The sequence below is a fragment of the Aquarana catesbeiana genome, linkage group LG13 (assembly GCF_042186555.1).
Source record: "Aquarana catesbeiana isolate 2022-GZ linkage group LG13, ASM4218655v1, whole genome shotgun sequence".
Taxonomy (NCBI): domain Eukaryota; kingdom Metazoa; phylum Chordata; class Amphibia; order Anura; family Ranidae; genus Aquarana; species Aquarana catesbeiana.
In genome coordinates this window covers 106,873,572-106,899,584 of record NC_133336.1, presented here as the reverse complement: position 1 = coordinate 106,899,584, position 26,013 = coordinate 106,873,572, and the positions used below count along the sequence as shown (strand labels likewise).

Below are 26,013 nucleotides of genomic sequence, written 5' to 3'. Positions count from 1 at the left end.
GATTCACACAGTCACCAAAAGAAAAGTAATCCTCTGTTCAGTGCCGCTCTAAAAATCCAAAAGCCTACCTTTCTCAAACAAATATCATCCCTGGAGACAAAATGAAAATAATGCATAAATTAAATCAGGGTGGATTTGATTTAAATCACTAGTAGAAAGACTTGATTTAAAGGGGTTGTAAAGGTAAAAGTTTTTTCACCTTAATGCATTAAGGTGAAAAAACATCTGACAATACCCGCCCCCCAGCCCCCCCATTTTACTTACCTGACCCCTCGAAAATCCCGCATTCGCCCCCGACATCCTCTTCGACGCTCAGTCTGGCCGTTGATTGGTTACAGTGGATGGATTGAAAGCAGCGCAGCCATTGGCTTGCGCTGCTGTCAATCACATCCAATGACGCAGCGCGCCAGGCGGTGGGGCCGAATGATACAGTGAGCGGCTATGGCCGCTGGCTGTATCGGGGGAGCGCGCGCGCCTGCAAGCACTCAACACCATGCGAGGGAGCTCGCATGAAAGTGTTGATTCCTTGCGGGGGGAGCCGAGACAGCCGCTGAGGGACCCCAGAAGACCAGGTTCGGGGCCACTCTGTGCAAAACGAGCTGCACAGTGGAGGTAAGTATAACATGTTTGTTATATTAAAAAAAAAAAAAAATTATCTTAAGGGCCCTTTCACACTGGGATGGTTTGCAGGCGCTATTGCGCTAATAATAGCGCCTGCAAACTGACAAACTGACCAGAAACAGCTGCTGCTGAGCGGTGCGCTGGCAGGACGGGAAAAAAAGTCCTCCTAGCCTCATCTTCAGGGCGGTGAAGGAGCGGAGTATACACCGCTCCTGCCCATTGAAATCAATGGGACAGCGCGGCTATACCGCCGGCAAAGCGCCTCTGCAGAGGCGCTTTGTGGTGGTTTTTAACCCTTTCTCAGCCACTTGCGGGGGGTAAAACTGCCCCGCTATCGGCCGAATACCAACAGTAAAGCACCGCTTACAATAGCGGCGCTTTGCCGCCAACACCGCCCCCGCCCCAGTGTGAAAGGGGCCTTAGTGATCCTTTAAATCATAACTTTTAACGAGCAACTGTCATCTCTGTCCCGCAGCGGCTCCTCCTCTGACCCACTGTTGACTCACCAACAGTTCCATTCACTTTAATGGGATGGCTGGTGATGCGGCAGTGACACAACAAGGTGAGGGACGTGGTGGCAGCAGGTGAGTGGATGCCCACTAACAGGCACTGTCATGATGGATCTGAAATGACAGGTGCTCTTTAAATGCAAGGACTTATTCTTGCTGGTAGTTGGAATCTCTAATATTTGGAAACAAAATGAAGGTTTCCTATTTAGAAACTGTCATAAAAAATAAAAATAAACTGTCAGGTTAGTAAATATTCCCAAACTGGGACTCTTTTACGGCCTGCTGCCATTTTGCTTCTCAAAGGAGGAATAAAGCACTTCAAGCTATATGCAGAAAGAGCACAACGTTTATAAGCCACTTAGGTTTCACTTTCATTTTTACTGCTTACTGTTCCTCCTCACACCTAAGCCTCGTACACACGATCCGATTGTTGGCAGGGGATTGTGTGATGACAGACTGCCTAAAATCCGACCGTTCGTACGCTCCTTCAGACAATTGTTGTCCAACTTTCGTCCAACAAATTTTGGATGGAAGGCTAGTAAATTTTCGGCGGACAATGGTCTGTTGTCAGATTTTGGTATCGCCTGTACACAAGTCCATCACACAAAAGTCCAAAGTACAAACACACATGCTCGGAAGGAAGGGCGATTCGGAAAGCGGTCGGTCTTGTAAACTAGCGTTCGTAATGGAGAAATAACATTTGTGACGTGGCAAATTATGAAATGTTGAAATGCAGCACACATTCTCTTCTTCTTTAATGGGATAATAATGAAGCTGCTTTACTGGTGATACTGATGGAGTTATGGCAAACGTATTTGAAAAGGCATTTTTTTTTCTAGTGATATCAAGAATAATATTATGATGCTTGTTGTTTTATTTTGTTTTTTTTTTTATCCCTTAGTTTTTAAGATCAAAGATAACAACTATGTTGGTGTCCCTTGTTAATTTTACATTGTATTTTTGAAAATGTAACTGCCTACTCTCAAACTGTCATTTGAAGTAAAACACATAGCCAAGTATTATTTTTACACATTTTTTTTATTGTGCATTAAAAAAAAAAGAAAAATTAAATTAAAGTGTAATTTAGCTAGCTGTCATCCAAATATAAAGAACTTAACCAAAAAGTGCATTCTATGCATACAAAATTATAGAATATATAACAAATAAAATTATTAAAAAAAAAAAAAATTAGTAAAGGGGGTAAGGGTGCAAATCCTCAGAGCAGAGGCCTTGTTGGGGGTCTTGTGGCTGTTATTGCCACTGACCGCCATGTGGCTGTGGTGGGTGGGATGGCTGTGGTGGGTGGGTTGCCTGTGGGGGTGGTGGATGTGGGGCAACAAAAACAAACACACAGGTGTGTTTTTGGCAATCTGGCCCCTCACCCCCTTGTTGAGGAGCTACATGAGTTCCTCGCGCCTGCTCTTTTGCTCACTGTCCATCTGCCTTAATTTATTGGCAGTCAGCACGGCAAATCCCTCAGCCTCATCTGGGTCTATCCGGATGGCAGTAGTGGCCTGGCTGAGGAAGGCAGATGGCCAGATTCCTGCTCTTCCTGGCCCTTTTAGCAAGAGGGCATAGGGGAGGGGGATCTGTGACTCTGTCTGGCTGCTGGCTCCTCCAGAATGACACTTTCCTGTGTATGAAAATGGGACATAATTAGAATCTTTTATTAGGGTCTGGTCATCAATCACACACAATTTTGATCTCCTCACTGTTGCAAATTGAATGTGGAGAAACAGAAAAAACTATTATTCTGACCCCATCATTTTTCATTCTTATTCATTTCTTGTTCAAATCATTTTTGGTCACTACTGTCTATTGATATGGAAACCACTTTGTTAAGGCAAAAATATTTGAATAATAACGTCTAGTTATCGTCATTGTATATTTGGATACAAATATGTTTAACAATGCTATACCTGGGTCAAGCTGGGCTCCTCCACATCTTCATCCTGTGCAGCAGGACCTGTGTGGACCCCAGGAGCTGTGAACTCAGCAGATGTCGAAGGGAGCATAGACAGCGATGGCCTGGGTTCTGTCTGGTCAGTCAAAAACCACAGGCTGTTGTAGTACAACAGCCTGAGGACATATAGGTCATCTGCTGCTGCTCCAGATCTCTCTGAGTCAAGCACCTTGTAAAAGTACTCCTCAGGTTGGAAATTTTGTTCTTGACAGTTGATGTCCGCCCTGGGGTACAAAGGCTTCACCAACTCGAGCAGTTTCTCCAACGCTGCCTTCCTGAATATTTTATTGGAGTAATCTCGACTCTTGACCTTCCAGAGACAGGGCAGCTCCCGGTACAGGTCAATGAATTGTGGTAAAAAATCAGGCGCTGTAAATGTATCCGTCATGATAAATGATATGCTGCCTGCAAGACAGAATACAAAACAAACCATAATCTCTGGCTTAACTCATAAGCTGGTCCCAATATAGGCCTCAATCTAAGCAGTATAGGCCACTACCTGTTTTTGGACATTTCTTTATTTTTGGATCAAATGTATTTCTCTTCTTTCTACAGGGAGGCACCAAAAAAGGAGGCTACAACCAAGCCACCACAAAGGACGAAGGGAGGCTACCCCCGCTCGGACCCCAACAGGGGAGGCAACAAGGCCATCTTCCCTACAAAAACATAAGTGCCAACATCAAACACACTCATTTAGCTAACGACAGGGGTGTTTCTAGGTGGGCCAAAGGCCATGGGCTTAGGGCAGAACTTAAGGGGTCAAAAACACTTTCTGGTTGCTGCCTGGCTCATCAGTGCCCATTAATGCAACCTTGCCAGTGTAGACATGGTATAGAGGAGAGACCCCGGGGATCACAGTCATGCCTGCTAGGATGATCATATATCCCCTACCCAATAGGAGACAAGAGGGGTGGAGGGCAACTGCTGTACTTTTTCAATGTTGGCACTTGTCCAGTGTTTGCCCTCGGTAAAATGACATCACCTTCCCTTTTCTATGCATTTTTCACAGAAAAACAACCAGAGTGCAGCATGGTGGAGTCCACTAGCCAGGAGCAAACACTGACATCAGACCAAGTGCAAGTTGGTCAACTAATGTAGCAAAATGGATGCTAGAAACAGATGGGACTTGGGGTGGCTTAATGAATGCTGTATTGGTTCTTTTTAGAGGAAAGTGAGTGTGGTGAATTCACCCAGGATGTTTGTTTGGAGCCATGGGATCTGACTCCTGGACCCAGCAAAGACCTTGCCATTGTGGACGTCAAATCCCCTGACACGAGTCACACTGAGGGCCAAAGTGACCCAGAAGAGGAAGAATGTATTCGGGAGCCTCTTGTTTGCGCAAGTATTCTTGGAATCTGCCTTCAAATGTGTATACATGTTAAGTGTTTAGATGTCCAAACAAAACACCCACTCCACGCATTAGCAAAGTATGTAGTGCCTTAACATTAGCATGGAGAAGGAAGAGGTGGAAGGAGCTGGCAGTGCTGCTAGGTCCCCAGGCTTTGGAGAACCGGGCACCAGGGCCAAGATTACAAAGTAGTTGCAATGTGCACATTCCTAGTAGTGTAGGTGTCTGAAGGGCATGCAGGTTGCAAGCAACAATAGACTGGGTAGGTAAGTATTTATGGAATTTGACTAGTAACTTGACCATAAACTCACTATATAGGGCCTCAGTCACGTGACCATCATTCCCGTAATACTTTTTACTCTTCTTATTAGGTCATGATCTTCCACGATGCACTATTGGCAAACTGAGTGCAGATATGTTGCATTGCTTGAAGGATCTGGAGCAAATCAAGGAGGCTGCCACTACTTTACAGCGAAGAATCCGAGATTTTGTGGACACGCTTGCCAATTTTTAATTTCCTCTTGCCTGGTCTAAAGTTTCTTGTTCCACTTGTTGGCTCCTGTTTGCCCTTTAAATATTTACCATGTTTTTATGACTTTGAAATGTCAAAGTCATAGGTGCACCACCAGGTCCTGTTTTCTGAATTTTCCTCAGTGTAAAAACGACAGTGTGTGAATTACTAACAGTGAAAATGACAACATCACTTGTGCCAAATTCAACAAATATAGAAAACATGACCTGGGTTTGCATCTTGAAAAGCAGAGTTGTGAAACACTGCCATAACTAATGTGAATTGGAATGTTTCTGTGTTTTGAAGAATAGCAAAGCCCAAATTTGAAGATGCCCACAAATTGTGCCTTAACATTCTTATTTCCCTCATGATCCCATGCCTAAAATGTGTGTCATAACCTAAAAATAGGGATACATACTGTCCGAATTGCAGCACATTTGGACATTCAGAAATACACTATCAATATAATAATAGCAGACAAAAGCTTTCTACATTACAATTTGAAGGTAATCAGGCAGGCCCCTCCACCACATGGTTTGGTGCATTAAGCCAGAAATATGAACACAAAAGAAGGATAGTGTGTATGGGTTTTGCAAAGTCAGCAGATAGAGTAGTTGTATCTGTTGACTTTTTTTGGGGGGGGAGGGAGGGTACAAAATTAGTGACACAAAAAATGGCCTCTTGCACTCTGCCTGAATTTGAGGACAACAAGAACATTTGGACACATTTTAGGGGTTGTTTAGGGTAAGCCCAAAAATGTAGCTGACAAAAAACATTCTTAAATTACTAGGCTAGGTGTGTATGGGCCCAGGATAGCATGCTGGGGAGGTTAGTGAAGGAAAATATGCATGTAGACCAAAAAAGGAGCAGGAAAAGCTTACAGCATGCATGAGGACATTCATAGCATATTCCAATATTGATAATTATGGAATCAACAAATTAACAGAAAACATTAGCAAATAATGAGTCCCAGAGCCTGGGAGGAGATCCCAGTTGTAAACTTCAGGTCCCGGAGACTTCTCCCCGTCGCCAAGTACCACAAGGTGGCTATGAACCTTTGCTGGGAGTAATGGCAAGCCTAATGCACGTGTCATGCTTCTTAACCGCTTCAGCCCTGGAAGATTTTACCCCCTTCCTGACCAGTGCATTTTTTGTGATACGGCACTGCGTCGCTTTAACTGACAATTGCGCGGTCATGAGACGTTGCACCCAAACAAAACTGACGTCCTTTTTTTCCCCACAAATAGAGCTTTCTTTTGGTGGCATTTGATCGCCTCTGCGGTTTTTTACATCTCCCCATTCTGCCGCTCTGTGACACGATCGCGGGACACCGGCGGACATCAAGTGCGCGGGCACAGTCACTGGGCGCGAGCCCACAATGCCGCTTCTTAAAGGGGACGTACCTGTACACCCATTTGTGCAGCCGTGCCATTGTGCTGACGTATATCGTCGTGCACTGCTCTTTCTAGTTGAAGTGATTGCCACAAGAAAAGCTACAATGGTCCTTGTAGCACTGACAGTACTAGATTTATATTTATACCCCACAGATGGAGTGGGGGTGGAGTAGGGGAGCAACGAGTGCAACCCCTTAAATGAATGTACAAATTAGTGAATTATGTACAACAGGATGTAGAAAAACATGGAGCCGACACCTGACCTTTGAAGGTGCTATGGGCTAATCGCTGTTCTACAGAACTGTATACACAGTAGAACTGTCAGAAGAGGGCTATAGGAGACAAAGATATCTTATACTGGGAGGTCACCAACCCAAAAGGAAGGAAAGAGAATGCAAAAGGCGTTAAAGGGTGGCCTGCTGGTATTTGCATATAATCAAAAAGGTACACCAAGTATCATATAAAACATATTATAAGCTTTATTATACAACGTTAAAGTGAGATTAAAAACATGTGCAACTCTTGGTACATCAATAAACCCATCTCATTTGGGAAATTACTGTCAACTGTTTTGATTCAATAATGCGTTGCGTGGCTCAACACCGCTTCTTTATCATGTTCACATATGACAGTTATCCAATAAAAAATCTTTTAATTAAAAACAGATGAATTGTAAATTGTAAAGTTCTGGAGTGGAATAATTCAAAAACTGCAAATTATTTCAAAGTTAGATACTATTAGTGCCAGCACTTGCATGCAGCTTCATAAAGGAAGACCAACACAATTGAACCTGCAGAACCTGATTCTGCAGTTTCGTCTTCTCCTGATGTAGGAAGACTGGTTTTAAAAGGGATGCAGAAGAAGGTCCAAGTACTCTAAGTGATGTGACGGAATGAAAGATGATGGCTTAAAGCTCAATACCCATTCAAAGTCTTATAAGATTTGCATTGTTATTGACAGACTGGAGTCCAGAGCCAGAGAGGACAGTCCAGACTGGAATACCTCTGAGATTAAGACAACTCAGAACCAACGCAAGAACCCTTGTGAGCACGCTTTGCGGTCACCCATTGGGGCCAAGGCTAGGCTTAATAAGAGGGCTGTAAACTGATAGTAGTTGTCCCCCGCAAAGCAAAGAAATTGGTGAAGTGGAAAGATGAAAATGTGTAAATATTATACATATCCGTTATGTTAATTAATGCTAAAAAACCTTCAAGATAAAAGGGAAGTGATGACTGAATAGATTCCATCAGAAACTTTTGATAGTTAACAAAGGTATAAAGAGCCTTTAATTAAGTTTAAGTATTACTAAACCCACAACAGTAAAATTAGTCTGTATATGCAGTAAAGCATGCTTGTGCATACTCACTGTGGAACCTAAGGGATTAATCCTCTGCATTGTGTAAAAAGGCTGTTTGACATTGTATGCACAGATCCTCCTCCTTCCACCGATTTCAAAACAGGTCTGGATAAGACAGTTACTGGAGTCAGGCTGCACATGCTCTGTTTGGTGTGTATTGCTAGAGAGTTTTTTTTTCTTGGGAGGGTGCATGTGATCAGCACTGGGCCAATCAGCACTGTCCAGACAGAGGATCAGGAGTCCTGCATCCTGATAGGACAGCTCAGTGTAGTATGAAAACTCCTGGGTTTAGTAACACTTTGAGGTGAAGGCCTCCTTTGGGTATTGGGACTGTAGGTTTAAAAAAAAAAAAAAAGTAAAATCTTTTGGTTGGAGGGATGGGATCAATAATTACCTGGTTCAACAATCCCTGAATGTTTGAAAGACTGTTCATCATGTGTTGCCGAGACACCAAAAGATGTGAAATGAAAAATCAAGGTGGGAGACTGCGGCAAAACTCAACCTGTGGACAAAACATCCTGTATCCAGGCATTGGTTATGCAAGCTTCCCAAATATTCACAAAATTATCAGATATCCCCACACTTCTGAAGAAACTGGTGGGGTAAACCTTCATGCAGTAGTAGATTTTAATTTGTTGGTGTAGATTCCTTGAATTGCCAAGGACTTTAAAAACTCCTTGAGCACACGGGGATGGAAGAAAACCTGTAGGTCCAGGAACTTAAGAATTGTTTTTAAGCAATAAAGAAAAGCGTTAACCTGTGGTGTTGATCATTAGCTTTATGTAGCTTGAATAAGTGAGTGCTCTTATTCCCCACTGTCCAGTAAAAAGCTGAAAAGACGGTCTACTGTGAAGAGTAAGAACAAGGCCTTTCTACACTGTTGCTTGGCCAACCAGCATGAAAGCTAGAGTTCCATGCAGATCTGAACAGAAGGAAGAGTCATCTTATGCCGTGTATACACGACCGGACTTTCCGGCAGAAAAGTTCCGACGGAACAAATCCGTTGAACATTCGTGTGTGGGCTTTGTGACGAAAATGTAAGCGTAGGATAGTTTTGCCTTAACAAGATGTGGTGTGATCTGTAGAAGTAATGTAATTGTAGATGTAATTTAATTCTGGGTTATTAAAAATATAGTATTCTATGTCAGTCATGCACATATGTTCTTTCATTAGCATTTGAAAAGGACAGAGCCAGCTTTTTAGGATCGAAGTGACACCTAGATGCCAATAAAAGTTCGCATTAAAGTAAACATAGATTGCCACCTTCCTTAGGCTCAAAGAAAACTGCTAGTCATCTTGGCTACACGGATCTGCAGGGGGCATTCATAAGGCCCCAGCCAGTCTGCAAGCTTTGATTAATATCAAGAGATCTAAGGAACCTATTTTATCTCTCATAAAAGCTAAAATATTAATAGCAGAGAGATGAAAATAATTCCTTTTGATCGTACACGTGATGGGTTACGTGTACATGTAACTCTGTATGTTTAGCAGGTGTGGAATCCTAGAGAACCACACAAAACCGTTATATGGCGCCTGATTACAGCAGGCAGGCAGTGATTGGTACTGTTGCGATTGGACTGATGCGCTGGTATTGGAAATCCTATCCATGACCCAGCAATCAGCGCCTTTCTGGGCCAATTTGACTCTGGTCATTTCAGAACACAAACATTCTGTGGGCTGAGACAGGAACACCCCCCAGGGTTGATTGGCCAAGGGCTAGTATCCAGCCCACATCCATATTTCAATAAATTGGGTAGCCTGAGATATGGACATTGTTCTTCCACAAAGCCAGTTCGAAACTGGGGAGTTCCCACATGTTCCAGTATGCTTCTACAAGATAGACTTTGGTAAAGTTTATTTCTGTTTTTATCCCTTTTTATTTTCATAGCAAATTGCCAAATTTTTGTGTCTTTCTGCATTTCTTGTATCTTTTTTGGTAAATCCTTTTTCTTTGTATATCTTATATGCACTGCCCACGTTCGGGATATTAAATGATAAAATTAATAAGTGACTTCTGTGTACTAAGCTAGGACTCATATCTCTGGAGAGGTTGTTGTATTTTAGTGCCTAAGTACTCGGTCTAAGTTACGTGCCAATCGGTATGCAACTGCTCTGTGTGTTGGCAGATTGCATGCAGATTGTAAGCTAACAGATCTGCCAGACGGAGATCTGTGTGGTGGCTCAGCAGACCAGTCTGCGGACAAACTGTTGGGTGGTGGCAGGCTATCGTTTATTGTGTGTTTGGGGTGTGGGGACAGTGGGAAGAGTGATTAACACCTGGGTTCAAGCTTGCAGGATAGCTGGAGGAACCCTAGAAGTGTATAGTAATTGCTAGACTGCTCCCCAACCCTTAGAGTGCACCAGATTGTATGTAAGATTTGTATCTGCCTGTGTGTGGTCAGCTAGCTGGATTGGAGTGGAGTCTCCCTCTAGTGGTGGCCAAAGGTAGAGTAGGCTGTGAAAGTACCACAGCCAGTCATACATGCTCAGTTTAAGTTCCCCCTTATTTCCTCATATCCCCCGGTCACGGAACGCATGTCGCAGTTAGCTAGTCGCTGTGGGCGTGTGGAATTCGTGACAGGCTTCATCGGACCTTTTCTGTCGAAAAATCTGACGGATCTTACAAATAGAACATGTTTCAAATCTTTCCGATGGACTCGATTCCTATTGAAAAAAAACGTTCATCTGTATGCTAGTCCGACAGACCGAAAACGACGCAAGGGCAGCTATTGGCTGTTGAACTTCCTTTTCTAGTCCGGTCGTATGTCATCACGTTCAAAACTATTGGACTTTGGTGGGATTGTGTGTAGGCAAGTCTGTTTCGTCGAAACTCCATCAGAACTCTGTTGAAAAGTCCTTCGGAGTTCAGTCTGACGAGAAGTCAACTTGTGTGTACGCGGCATTAGACATAACTCAAGTAGTGACTTGCAGAAAAGTTGACGTGATATTGGTCTGGAAAAAAACAACTATAAGTTGAGTGTTTACACCAATAGCCCCTAGATCCCTACATAGGGATTTTCACCAATCAGACAAAGTTGGTGATAATATGCCTAAAAACATTTATTATGGCAAACCTATAGAAGTGTTTCTCAACCGGGTTTCCGCAGCGATCCGTCACTCAGGCATCTGACAGGAGGATCACACAGATGCAGGCAGAGATAGGCAGGGAAGCGGCTGGCATCCTATTGGCTGTAGCACGCTTTTCCCCGCCGACCCCTCCTCCCCTCCTGTCCTTCCCGAGAGGTTGTATGTGACATCATCTGGACAGGACAATAGGAGGAGGAGGGGTCGGCGGGGAACAGCGCACCACTGGAGGTGTTATGAAATCTGAAGGAGTTCTGAAGCCAGAAGAAGAAAGCCGGTACTGAAGTGTGCCCAGCTGTGTCCCCCCCACAATGTGCCCAACAGTCTGTCCCATGTAATGTGCTCTGCCCCATGTAATGTCCCCTGTTCCATGTAATGTGCCCTGTCCCATGTAATGTCCCCTGTCATGTGCCCTGTCCTATGTAATGCCCCCTGTCATGTGCCCTGTCCCATGTAATGTGCTCTGCCCCATGTAATTTCCCATGTAATGTGCCCTGTCATGTCCCCTGTCCCATGTAATGTCCCCTGCCCCATGTAATGTCCCTTGTCATGTCCCATGTAATGTGCCTTGTCGTGTCCCCTGTTTCATGTAATGTGCCCTGTCATTTCCCCTGTTTCATGTAATGTGCTCTGCCCTATGTAATGTCCCCTGTCATGTCCCATGTAATGTGCCCTGTTCCATGTAATGTTCCCTGTTCCATGTAATGTCCCATGTAATGTGCCTTGTCCCTTGTAATGTCCCCTGGCATGTATTTGCAGACGATACTAAGCTAAGCAGGGCAATAACTTCTCTGCAGGATGTGGAAACCTTGCAAAAAGACCTGAACAAATTAATGGGGTGGGCGACTACATGGCAAATGAGGTTCAATGTAGAAAAATGTAAAATAATGCATTTGGGTGGCAAAAATATGAATGCAATCTATACACTGGGGGGGGGAACCTCTGGGGGAATCTAGGATGGAAAAGGACCTGGGGGTCCTAGTAGATGATAGGCTCAGCAATGGCATGCAATGCCAAGCTGCTGCTAATAAGGCAAACAGAATATTGGCATGTATTAAAAGGGGGATCAACTCCAGAGATAAAACGATCATTCTCCCGCTCTACAAGACTCTGGTCCGGCCGCACCTGGAGTATGCTGTCCAGTTCTGGGCACCAGTCCTCAGGAAGGATGTACTGGAAATGGAGCGAGTACAAAGAAGGGCAACAAAGCTAATAAAGGGTCTGGAGGATCTTAGTTATGAGGAAAGGTTGCGAGCGTTGAACTTATTCTCTCTGGAGAAGAGACGCTTGAGAGGGGATATGATTTCAATTTACAAATACTGTACTGGTGACCCCACAATAGGGATAAAACTTTTTCGCAGAAGAGAGTTTAATAAGACTCGGGGCCACTCATTACAATTAGAAGAAAAGAGGTTTAACCTTAAACTACGTAGAGGGTTCTTTACTGTAAGAGCGGTAAGGATGTGGAATTCCCTTCCACAGGCGGTGGTCTCAGCGGGGAGCATTGATAGCTTCAAGAAACTATTAGATAATCACCTGAATGACTGCAACATACAGGGATATGTAAGGTAATACTGACACATAATCACACACATAGGTTGGACTTGATGGACGTGTGTCTTTTTTCAACCTCACCTACTATGTAACTATGTGCCCTGTTCCATGTAATGTGCTCTGCCCCATGTCATGTCCCCTGTCCCATGTAATGTGCTCTGGCTTATGTAATGTGCTCTGGCTTATGTAATGTGCTCTGGCTTATGTAATGTGCTCTGGCTTATGTAATGTGCTCTGGCTTATGTAATGTGCTCTGCCTTATGTAATGTCCCCTGCACCATGTCATGTCCCCTGTCTCATGTCATGTCCCCTGTCATGTCCCCTGTCCCCTGTCATGTCCCCTGTCCCATGTAATGTCCCCTGTCCCATGTAATGTCCCCTGCACCATGTAATATGCCCTGCCCCGTGCAATGTGCCCTCTCATGTCCCCTGTAATGTGCTCTGTCCCAGGTAATGTGCCCTGCTTCCACATAATGTACCCTGCTTCCACCTCATGTAGTGTGCCCTCCTGAGCCCCTGTAACTCTGCCCTTCTGCCCCCCCCCCCCACACACACACACACATACACACTGTTTATCTCAAGTTGGACCCAGAATGGATCAGCTCTGCAGAAAAAGAAAGCACAAGTTAAATTAAATCAGTGGCGGCTGGTGGGTTTTTTTCGGTGGGGGCGGCAAACAACACCCCCCAGGCTGTCGGTGGAGCAGCACTAACACAGCCCCCACCCCCACCCCCCCACCCGCGGGCGGTGAGAGCATGGTGGGCTGGGGGAAAGCTGCTCCGGTGACCGGTGTCCTCTCTTGGTGCAGCTTCCGCTGTGTCTCTCCTCCTCCCAACGTCAAATAGAAGATGTTTTAGCCATTCAGGAAACAGGTTTCACACCTGCTTCCCGACTGGCCGGGAGGAGGATCAGTTTTGCAACAGCGAATTTTCATTCACTGTTGCAACACACCTGGGTGGGCTCAAGATGCAATGCTCTGCGTCCTGAGTTCACCCTATTTTGAAGCCTATTAGAGCCTATGGCTCATCAGGTTCTTCAAAAAAAAAACAAAAAAACCTGGCCGCTCTAATTCATAAGCCCGGTGACCCGACTAGGGCTGGACACATGAATAGGGGGTGGCCGCAGCGGGCATGGATAGATTCATGCTATGCATAAATCTATCCACTGCATATAGGGGATGGAGAGGATAGGGGTGCAGTGCCCGGGCACCCCTGCATTAAGTAGGTACGTTTTAATATTTATTCTTTTATTTAATGCTATTTCTACAAATAATTTTCGTTATCAACAGCTCGCTGATCATACCAATGTTCCGTGAGCTGTAGATGTGAACATTATTTCAGGGGGTCCTTGAGCTCTCAAACTTTTTGCCACTTTTGGCCTGTTTGCCGCTATCTAGCATCTGTGTGTCAGCCTTTAAAAGTAAAAAGGGGCATGGGCGTTTTTGACCTCTACAATAAGAAGAGGCAACAAATTGTCCCACAAACCCCTGCATAATAGAGGAAAAACCTCTGCAATAAGACTGAAGAATGAAAGCCCAGAAATGGTCAGCACATGTTGACAGTATGGATTTGGGGTCCATAGGAACACAGGAGATACAATCTTGTCCTGTGACCAACTTAGCTTGCGCAGTATGAGTGTGCAAGCAAGGTCCTGTGAATGTGGATCACTAGTGACTGCAGCATGACCACCCTTTCTGATGGCACCAAACAAGTTGCAGAAGTCAATAAAAATACCCCCACAAAACAGGGGTACTTACAGACCAATGAGTGAGTCACTGTAGGTAGGGAGCAAAGACTTTGCAAAGCATTTTCTCTAAATGTTTTTAGCAAGCTATACTGTATATCATATACCTTCAAAGTACATAGGGAGTCTATTGTAGACACATCTTGCAATTATCATTAATCACACAGGTGTGCTGAAATGTTGAGTTGTAAACCCACATGGCTTGCTGGGTCTTGCAAAGTTACCAAGTTCTGGTCTCAATCACTTGCACTTGCAATGGGAACATTATCCCCAGAAACTGAGGCAGCGGTGACTGCGGCAGCACAGCGGTATACAGAAACAAAAAGTGAGCATCAATAAAGATGTCGTCCACAATAGGTAACTGTGGTTGTAATAAGTGCTGAATAGGGGGCACCTCAATTTCCAGGGATGATGTTCCCATAGTGCCTCCAGCCACTAATACTACCCATGTTGTTGAATTCTCTAGCTTACTTATAGGTAAGAGTGTTGGGATTAAATTGTGGTCCCCCCCTCTTACTGTTATTTTAGTTACTATAATATTTGGTATTTATATTTTATTACAGACATACCTATATTGCATTTGCTCTTGATGAGTGGAAGTTATCCACGAAACGTGGGTAGAGCTATATATCGATGTATTGTCACAGGTACCATGCGTCTACTATGAGACTACCTTGAAGAAATTTGAATCAATTTTACATTATCATGTGTACAATGTCTAAATGCAAGTTTAGGCTACATTCAATACATTCTAACCACTTCAGCCCCGGACCATTTGGCTGGCCAAAGACCAGAGCACTTTTTGCGATTCGGCACTGCGTCGATTCAACTGACAATTGCGCGGCCGTGCGACATGGCTCCCAAACAAAATGGACGTCCTTTTTTTCCCCACAAATAGAGCTTTCTTTTGGTGGTATTTGATCACCTCTGCGGTTTTTATTCTTTGCACTATAAACAAAAAAAAGCGACAATTTTGAAAAAAACGCATTATTTTAATAAATATCTATTATATATTATAATAAGTATCCCCAAAAAATATATAAAAAAACATTTTTTTCCTCAGTTTAGGCCGATACTACATATTTTTGGTAAAAAAAATTGCAATAAGCATTTATTAATTGGTTTGCGCAAAAGTTATAGCATCTACAAAATAGGGGAGAGTTTTATAGCATTTTTAATAATATTTTTTTTTTCCTAGTAATGACGGCGATCAGCGATTTTTATCATGACTGCGGCATTATGGCGGACAGATCGTGCCAAAATCACTTTTGGTGTGATTTTTGGACCATTCACATTTATACAGCGATTAGTGCGATTAAAAATGCATTGATTACTGTGTAAATGTGACTGGCAGTGAAGGGGTTAACACTAGGTGGCGCTGTAGGGGTTAGGTGTGTCCTAGGGAGTGATTTTAACTGTGAGGGAGAGGGGCTATGTGTGACACGACACTGATCACCGCTTCCGATTACAGGGAGCTGTGATCAGTGTCCTGTCACTAGGCAGAACGGGGAAATGCTTGTTTACATCAGCATTTCCCCGTTCTTCCTCTCCATGAGACGATCGCGGGTATCCCCGCGGACATCGAGTCCGCGGGACCCGCGATCACACTCACGGAGCTCACGGCGCGCGCACCGCCAACAGCATGCACGCGATGGCACGGCGGCAAATTTAAAGGGACGTACATGTATGCCCATTTGCCTGTCCGTGCCATTGTGTCAACATAAACGTACAGGCGGCAGTCGGCAAGCAGTTAATATATATTATTTACTATGTGGGAACACTTATGTGTGTATATACATTTATATGTATTTATTATGTTATTTATTACATGTTATTTACTGTCCCACATGTATCCATGTGCACCATTAAATAGTATCTACTAATTGATTCATTTGGTTCTGGTGTTGTGCTTCAAATAAAGTCCCATTATCCTCCATTCCCCTTTCCCCTCTTTTTTCTATATGATTCAGGGAGGGAGACATATGAACTCTGTAGCAGTCTTTGTCTCACATAAAGTCCCAACAATTTTATTTAACCATTTGCCGACCAGCCGCTGTCAATATACTGCGGCGAGTCGGCACGATCCCGCAAGCCGCACCCGCTGCACTGCGGGGGTGCCGCTGCGCGGGACCGACGGTCCCAATGACCGCCGGCTACGAGCGATCACGGGCATGAGAGGCAGAACAGGGACGTGTGTGTGTAAACACACAAATCCCTGTTCTGTTCTGAGAGGATATGCAGATTGTGAGTTCCTAATAGCTACGAACCACGATCTGTCATCTCCTATAGTCAGTCCCCTCCCCCTACAGTTAAAACACACAGTTAGGGAACACAGTTAACCCCTTGATCGCCCCCTAATGTTAACCCCTTCCCTGCCAGTGACATTTATACAGTAATCAGTGCATTTTTATAGCACTGATCGCTGTATAATTGTCAATCGCCCCAAAAATGTGTCATAAGTGTCCGATGTGGCCACCATAATGTCGCAGTCATGATAAAAATAAAATCACAGATCGCCGCCATTACTAGTAAAAAAAAAAACAATAATAAAAATGCCATAAATCTATCCCCTATTTTGTAGACGCTATAACTTTCAAACCAATCAATATATGCTTATTGCGATTTTTATTACCAAAAATATGTAGAAGAATACATATCAGCCCAAACTAAAGGAAAAAAAATTAGCTTTTTTTTAAAAAAAATTTGGGGATATTTATTATAGCAAAAAGTACAAAATATTGTGTTTTTTTCAAAATTGTTGCTCTTTTTTGGTTTCTAGCGCAATAAAAATAAAAACCACAGAGATAATCAAATACCACCAAAAGAAAGCTCTACTTGTGGGAAAAAAGGACGTCAATTTTGTTTGGGTACAGCATCGCACGACCGCGCAATTGTCAGTTAAAGCGACGCAGTGCCGTATCGCAAAAAGTGCTCTGGTCATTGAGCAGCCAAATCTTCCAGGGGCTGAAGTGGTTAATGGACGCTCCTGCTTAGTGTGGTCAGTTTTTAATAGGAAAGCAGAGGGACTGACAGGAACACCAGTGATTTCACACAAAGGAAGCAATAAAAGAGAACAGGATACTTTTTCATACAAGTTCATGGTACAGCAGGCTCATATCAGGAATATGAAATATTGGGGTGTCAAATACTTTAAATGTAGCACTTTTGGTAAAATAAAAAATATTAACCACATCCCGCCCAGCCCATAGCAGAATGAAAGCCAGCCGGGGGATCACTTATCCTGACCGGGCGTCTTATGACGTCCAGCAGGATAAGCCATTCTCGCGCACGCCCCCAGGGGCACGCAATGCGGCAATCGGTGGTGCGGTGTGTCGCTCCGACGCACCACATCTCCGATCTCAGTAAAGAGCCTATGACATAGGCTCTTTACCATGTGATCAGCTGTGACCAATCACAGCTGATCCCAGTGGTAACCAGGAAGTGCCGGTAATCGGCTTTCCTCAGTTCGCACTGACAAGGCGCGAGGAGAACCAATCAGCGTCTCTCCTGACAAAGGGGGTCTGCGCTGATGATTAGCTCATTGATTATCAGCGCAGACACCATCAGAAGTGCCCACCCCAGATGTCAATCAGTGCCCATCAGATGCCGATCAGTGCCCATCACAGATACCAATCAGTGCCCATAACAAATGCCAAACAGTGCCCATCAGTAATGCCTGTCAGTGCCTCATCGGTGCGGCCGATCATTGCCACCTATCAGTGCTGCCTATCAGTCCTGCATATCAGTGCCGCCTATCAGAGCTGCATATTAGTGCCACCTCCTCAGTGCCTGTCAGAGCAGCCTCATCAGCGCCCATCAGTGAAGGAGAAAATATACTTGTTTACAACATTTTATAACAGAAACGAAGACAAATTTATTTATTTTTTTCAAAAATTTTGGCCTTTTTTAAATAAAAAAAAACACAGAGGTGATCAAATACCACCTAAAGAAAGCTCTATTTGAGGGAAAAAAATTACAAAAATGTAATATGGGTATACAGTGCTGCATGACTGCATAACTGTCATTCAAAGTGGGACAGCGTGCCGCTGAAAGCTGAAAATTGGTCTGGGCAGGAAGGGGGTGAAAGTGCCTGGTATTGAAGTGGTTAAAGACAAAAACAACATGCAAAAGAAAATGACTAAAATGGAAAACCTGCTTTCTACTGGCCTGTTATATCTTCAACTTCTGATATAGCCCTTAGCAGTAAATGTTGTAGGTTCCTTCTAGTTAACAGCCTCCTGTGACTCACTGGTTACTGAACTAATTATTGCATAAAGGCAGATTACTATAGTGATGAAATTAGCGGAAGTGTTTAAACAGAGTATTTTGAATCTGCAAATAGATCATATACATTCCGGACACTGCTACAAACATAACAAGTAAAGGCAAAGAAGGAAAACTGACATGAATTAAATGAAAGCTTCTGACCTGGTGTTTAAATGATTCTTTCCATGCTTCTAGGGCTGTGTGTATGTAGGAGTTCTGTGTCACATAGCACTGAGCAACCATCACATGCCTCAAAGAAGTACCAGGGGCGACAGCATCCAAGACTCTTTCAACATGGCGCAAGGAGAGACGACTTTCAGCTAGAATTCTTCCAGGAACCAGCTGCATGGTGCATGGCTTCAATGCAATCTGTCCAGCACAGAACACTCCACCGTCAACCTTAGTCAAGTTAAAGAAACACAACAAACACTATAAAGACATCATTTGAACATGTTCATTTCAACCTTGCACAATCACCTGTTCAGGTCTCTAAAGACCAGCATTTGACTAATCAGACTTTATAATTGTTATTGAATCATTCTGCAGAACACCTTATATATGACTATATATGAATATATGATTTGGAAAAATGAAACAAAGCACCATGGTAAGAAATAGTCATTTCTGCAGCCTTTGACAGCAAGGGATGGGTGAAACTGTCAGCAGAATCGACAATCTGGTAATTCAGTAGCCATCGTGGATAAAAAAAAAATGTCGAGTATTTCAACCATGTCTTTCAATACACAAGGACAGACAATATGTGTTCCCCTGAAGCAGACTCCAGACAAAACAGCTAGACACACAGACGAAATTCATATTTGGGAGCGGTTTTACCTGCCCAAAGTATTTTATGTTCTGTCTGACCAGTCCTGGGATTTACCCAGCTGTGTTACACAGCCCAGCCCAGGTTGGCAGAAGGGACCCGACTTTTTCTCTACTGCAGTTTCGCTTTTACTTACAGGAACATTCCCCACCCCTACCCGGTGACTAGACAGTAAAAGATGAAGCAGCACACAGATGAGTTCAACTCAGTCACTTTGCTGTCCCTTCCTATTAGCATGCACCTGCAGCACACACCTGATTCATTTTGCTGCTTCTGTTCTTTGCTGTACAGTAACTGCAAGAGGCTGAAAGTAAGTCACACTAATGTACTTACACTGCCTGCTATTTAAAAAATATATAGATTTAAGGATGTATTCATAATAACAGATCTGATTCCTATGCACATCTCTATAGGCCCAGGCATAGTGCAAGTAGACCCTTTTGAATGATTCAAAATTTGAAAGACATTTCAGAAGTATACTGAACTAATGATGTAGAGAAGGCCTTAAACCCCTTCCCCCAATATTGCTGCATTTCTATTGTACCCATTTAATACAAAAAATATTTAAAGCCCTTCAGCCAACTTCCGGTTCCGGCGCCGCATGGAGTAGCTGCACTCTTACACAGCTCCCGCTCTGAGGACACCTAAACCAGCCTAAAAATCCGGCCCAGAAGCCAGAAACCTCCATCGGCCACCTCGGGCACTTGCATCCGCTCTATGGACCGCTTCGTGGAGGTCCGCGGCTCCCGCTCCAACACGGCCCTGACGCCGCCGGCCCAGCCGCAAATCGAGGCCCCGGCTTCGGCCTACACGGACACCTACACAGGCTCGCACCAGCAGCTGCAGCAACAATACACAGCGGAGATGGAAGTAAGTGGAAGCACAGCTCCACACACATCCCCTCAGGCACCCCCTACCCAGCCACACTCCCAGGCTCCCTCTCCTCAAGCACCCTCTCCTCAGGCCTTCTCCATGCCAGCTACCTCCCTACAGCTCGCCGGGGACCACAAAACCGAGCGCATAGCACAGGCAGTGGCAGCACTTCTGTCCCCCATGATATCTGCTTCAGTAGAAAAGGCTGTAAATGCGGGGATGAAACAAATAAAGGCCCAGCTAGGAGAACACAACACAAGGCTAAACGAGCTAGAACACCGCCAATCAAGCATGGAGGAAGAGATATACCAAGCTCAAGCCACGGAACAAGCACAAGACAAAACGAACCAATATATATTCCAAAACCTTGACGATTTGGAAAATAGATCCAGAAGGAGCAACCTGTGATTCGTGGGGATTCCAGAATCCCTCCAAGCATCTGCCCTAATGGACTTTTGCTCCCAACGCATACCCGAGGCGCTAGGCCTAACAGGCCCCTGCACAGTGGAACGCGCTCACAGGATGGGGTCGTATAATGAAGAACGCAAGAATCCTCGGCCCATCATAGCCAAATATCTAAATTATTCCGACAAGGCTCTCATTCTTCAAAAATTTAGACAATCTCGCTCGCTACAAATTGACGGAGTGAGAGTCCTGATTTTTGCCGACTACTCCATCGAAGTTTCAAAGAAACGCAAGGCCTTTCAACAAATATGCTCTGAACTCTTTAAGCAACAGATCAAGTTCACCCTAGCCTTCCCGGCTACCCTACGCCTCAAGACACCTAACGGGGACCAGCTCTCCTTCCAGGAACCCTCAGAAGCAGAAGCATACATGCGGTCTTTATTCCCCAACATTCAACAACACACCCCGTCGAAAGGTACTTCAATCAATCGCTCCCTGGATCAACGAAGCCCGCGTAAAGACTCCCCCAAGCGATTTAGACCCTCGATTCCGGACCAGCACCGCTTTACGCACCGCTGAACTAAAACCTGACACCCACCTCCATCGGTCCCAAAATTTTGGACAGTAAAGATCTCTCTGTCCTCCCTCAAGTTCCATGTACCATCTGTACCTCATCTACACGTAATGTACAATATTTCTCATATACATATGTTTGCCTTTCCATTGTAATCTCTTTCTTACAGGTCCCTTCCTAGCAAGTTATTCCTTTTCGTAAAGGGCAATGTTTTTCTTTTTTTTTACATCCTCATGGCCTCACTGTGTGCGGACAACTGCACTCCCCCCCCCCCCCCCCCTCATATGTGACCCCTTGATGCCCACATGAACACTTGTCTCACGGCCAAGGGCTCTCTGGGGCTATATCATCACCGTCCTGAGATGGGAGCTGACCTACACAGTGACTCCATGCGGAAAAAAGCGAAGTTTCCATGTTCGTATGTTTTACTGGTGATATTTTTCACTATGTTGCTTCTCTTACAGGTTAAATCCCCTTCCCCCCCCCCTCTCTCTCACACGGCCCTAGCCAAATCAAATCCATTCTCGTACTTATACACCTCCCACATAACAACCTCAGACTTCCAGACACAGCTGACGTACTATCACACCTTCCACACAATATTAAAACACACTTAATAACACACATCCCTTTTCAACCCCCCTAATATGAAAATACTCTCCTGGAATGTAAAGGGTCTCAGATCCCCCCAAAAGAGAATGAAAATCCTCAGGCATCTCAAGCGGCTCAAAGCCGATATAGCACTTCTTCAGGAATCACATTTACCGGCCTCAGACTTTCATCGCATGAAGAAACTCTGGGTTGGCACTGTTCTAGGCTCAGAGGCAAAAGGACGCAAAGCTGGCGTTCTCTTACTCATACACAAGAACCTCCCGTGCACAGTCTTGTCCGCAAAAAACGACGACCAGGGCCGTCTACTCACGGTACACATAAAAATAGGCTCCAAAGAACTAGCTATAACAAATGTTTATGCCCCTAATAATCCAAGCAGACAATTTTACACTGAACTATCCAGTTGGCTCCTAGAAAACACACATCTCCCTCATCTAATCGGAGGAGATTTCAATGACACCCTCCATCAGATGGATGACAGGTCCTCACAAAAAAGACCAAAAAAGGACACTAACCCACTACCCCCTTCCCTCCTGGCTAGCACCATGGAATCCATCCAATTCCAGGATCTATGGCGCCTCTCCCACCCGGCAGACAGGGAATTCACTTTCTACTCTAACCCACACAAAACATTCACCAGAATAGACTACACCTTCGGCTCTGACAACCTTCTACCCTACCTCCAAAACTCCACCATCCACGACATAGCCATTTCAGATCATGCCCCTATAGAAGTGACACTAAATAATCTAGACCTACCTCCACACCCTAATATATGGCGGTTCCCACCTTATCTACACAACAACACTGACTTCCAAAACTACATCTCCGACGCCTGGGCTGAATACTCCTCAAACAACGCCCCACACATACACGACCCCAACCTATTTTGGGACGCTGGTAAAGCTTTCCTGAGGGGCCGTATCATTTCCTATGCAACCTCATTCAAACGCAACACCCTAAATAAATACAAAGAGGCCAGCTCTCGTTTACACCGGGCACAACGAGATATGTACACCAAAGACTCCCCAACAACACGCTCTGAATGGCAGATAGCAAAAAGGGAATTTGACATTTGGGTAAACAATCTAGAAAACACCAAGAAGGCCTATTTAGATGCTTCTTTCCATAAATTTGGGAATAAAGCAGGAAAACTCCTATCCAGACTTTGCAAAGGTCCATACCGCCCAACACATATCACATCCCTACGTGATAAAGCGGGTACCCTCCACGCCACTCCACTCCCAATTAACAAAGTAATGCAACAATTCTACTCCACTCTTTATGCCTCAGACCCGATAGATCCACAAACAGCACGCGCTTTTCTAGAAAAAATAACCCTTCCCAAAATCTCCCCAACACAACTAGAAACCCTAAACGCACCTATCGCTCTCCCCGAAATATCGGCAACTATCCGCAACTTAACCCTGTCTAAAGCCCCAGGCCCGGATGGCCTCACCAGCGAATTCTACAAGACCCTACAACCCCTATTAGAACCTACTCTCCTCCAAGTATATCAACATATATGGTCAGGGGGTTCATACCTTCATTCGGGGAACCAAGCCATCATAAAACTACTGGCAAAAAAGGGTAAAGACCCTCAAGAACCAGGATCGTACAGGCCCATATCACTTCTCAACCTAGATGTTAAAATCCTCTCAAAAATTGTTGCCACCAGACTAGCAGACATCATGCCTTCCCTAATTCACCCTGCCCAGTCAGGTTTTATTAAAGGACGTACAGCCACCCTTAACATCCGCAAAGTTATGCTGGCCCTAGAACACGCAATACATCACCCAAACACGGATCATGCCATTATCACGCTAGACGCGGAAAAAGCTTTTGATAACGTCAGTTTCGACTGGTTATCCATGACAATGAAGGCAATAGGATTCTCTGGCCCCTTCCACCACCTTATTACCGCCATGTACACAGCTCCGACAGCAAGGTTAGTCGCGGCAGGTCTCCTATCAGAAGAATTTCGCCTCCATAAGGGCACACGCCAGGGCTGCCCCCTATCGCCACTCCTCTTCAATATAGCATTAGAACCACTTTCCAGATATCTAACATCAGTAGCCCCCCTACATGGCTTAAAGATAGGCCCACACGACTTACGTACCTCACTTTTTGCAGATGACGTCCTTATATTTTCAGCCAACCCCTCATCTGATATGCTAACCATAAAAAATGTATTCGATGAATTTCGCTTGTGCTCGGGCCTCCGTATTAATTACACCAAAAGCGAAATTCTTCCCATTGGTTCCCACGCCGCACCTAAATGGACCCAACATTCAATTTTCCCCGTTGCTAAATCCCACATTACATACTTAGGAATAAAAATAGGAAAACTCCCTTCTTCTCTATACCACCTCAATTACCCTCCTTTGGTGTCAAAAATAACTCAGGAATTAAATACCTGGATGGATCTACCCCTTTCGCTTCTGGGAAGATGTCATTTAATAAAAATGGTCAGTTTTGCAAGACTACTTTACCCCATGCAAACCATCCCACTACTTCTCCATCATAAAGATGTGACCTCACTAAATAACGCTATATCTAAATTCTTATGGCAGAACAAACGACCACGTATAGCTTTAAAAAAACTCTATCTTCCCAGGCGCGAAGGGGGCATCAGTCTCCCGCATGTCAGAATGTATAACCTTGCATGTTTGTTAAGAACAAGTCTAGACTGGATAACCCAGTCCTCTCGATACTCAAACTTCTCTTTGGAATCCCACATGGCCCATCCCTACTCACTTGTAGCCCTCTTACACTGCAGATGGAAGTCAGTCCCCTCTCCCCACCAACATAATCTCCTATTAAGGGACACAGCAGTAGCGTGGAGAGAATCACGGAAAATACTAAAGGTATCCCCTTTTCTGTCAATACACCTCCCGATTCAAGGAAATCCGGCATTTCCACCGAGTCTAGAGCACAAATCATTCAAAACATGGGAACAGAAAGGCCTAACTAAATTCTCTCATCTCTGCAACACCCAGACGGGCCAACCACTACCCTTCGCCAACATCGCGAAAACCTTCTCTCTACCCTCCACTCACAACTTCTACTATAGGCAATGTATCAGTTTCTTAAGGGAGGCGTGCAATCAAGACGACAAAAGGTTCCAATCAAATGTCACGGATCAAATGATAATGAGTAACACATACAAAATCTCGGACATATACAAACCACTCCTCAACAAATCCTCTCTACCTCTCTCGTCATCATCAATTAAAAACTGGAATAAAGACTTCCCTGATCCAAACCTAGTAGAAAAAATCTTACAAGGGCTTAACGCAGTCCAAAAGATAACACCAAACGAAATATGGAGAGAAACACAATTGAAAATAGCCCACAGGGCACATATGCCTTTCTTATCTTCAAAAAAGGACAAGAACAAAGCCATCTGCCCCCTCTGCAAACACCAGAAACCATCCTTAGCTCATCGTTTCTGGCACTGCTCCTACATATCCACTTTCTGGGACCAAGTTATAGCCTACATATTTAAAGTGACTCTAATTAAACTACCCAAGGATCCTCTGCTTCTTATCTTCGGCTACTGGGACCCAATCCTACTGCCATGGTCCAAAACGGCCGTCACCAGGGTCGGCTCTACAAAGAAACTGAAGGACACCACATCACACAAAGGGTGGTCCTTGACTTGCCTATTAACTGCAAGAAGAACCATCTTAAAAAACTGGATTACACCTGTAAGCCCCAATATCACTCAAGTCAAACGGGACCTCATGCAACTTTTACTCAAAGACCGCCTAAACACGGACTTCAAACAAAAAAAAATCCTCAGATCACTTCTACTCCAAATGGCAAGCCTTTATGCATGCATCTCTTTCAAAAGAAGAAATATCAAACATCAGCTCATCTTCCTTTTCCTACTTCGACTCCGTCCTCCCGATGCCAGCTCAAGACTACAATCGGAATCACACTCCAATCTCTGACATCACCCAACCTAACGCCAGTGCCAACGTCGACGTCAGTGGGTCTACATAAATAATTATAAATAATTATATACTTCAAATAGAAATAATTATTAATGCTGGACAATATTTGTACGACATTACATCATACTATATCAATTCTCTCAATCTATATAGGGCTCCCCCCCCCCCCTCCATCTACCCTCCCTCTCCCCCCCCCCCTGTTTTCGTTATTTTTTCTCTTAGTATTATATTCTTTGTGGTTTTTTTTTTCAGGTTCTAAAATGCAATGTATTCAGGGTTACTAACAGATCCATCCAGGTTTCCACTACTTGTTACCATCTATTGCATTGCTATGATCTGGTAAACATGCCACGCAGTAACATGCATGGGTACATACACTGGAAATCCTCTCTTATTGTAAATACCAAGTTTGTAACC

At 44.3% G+C, this 26,013-nt stretch overlaps 1 protein-coding gene across 2 annotated transcripts in view; it reads right to left on the bottom strand.

The window, feature by feature from the left end:
• DPH6 (diphthamine biosynthesis 6) overlaps positions 1-26,013 on the bottom strand; it is a 198,109-nt gene that overhangs the window by 22,296 nt on the left and 149,800 nt on the right. For both annotated transcript variants that reach the window (XM_073609884.1, XM_073609883.1), the window contains exon 13: positions 18,513-18,749. In XM_073609884.1, the coding sequence (XP_073465985.1) occupies positions 18,513-18,749 (237 nt within the window). The remainder of the gene's footprint in view (positions 1-18,512; positions 18,750-26,013) is intronic.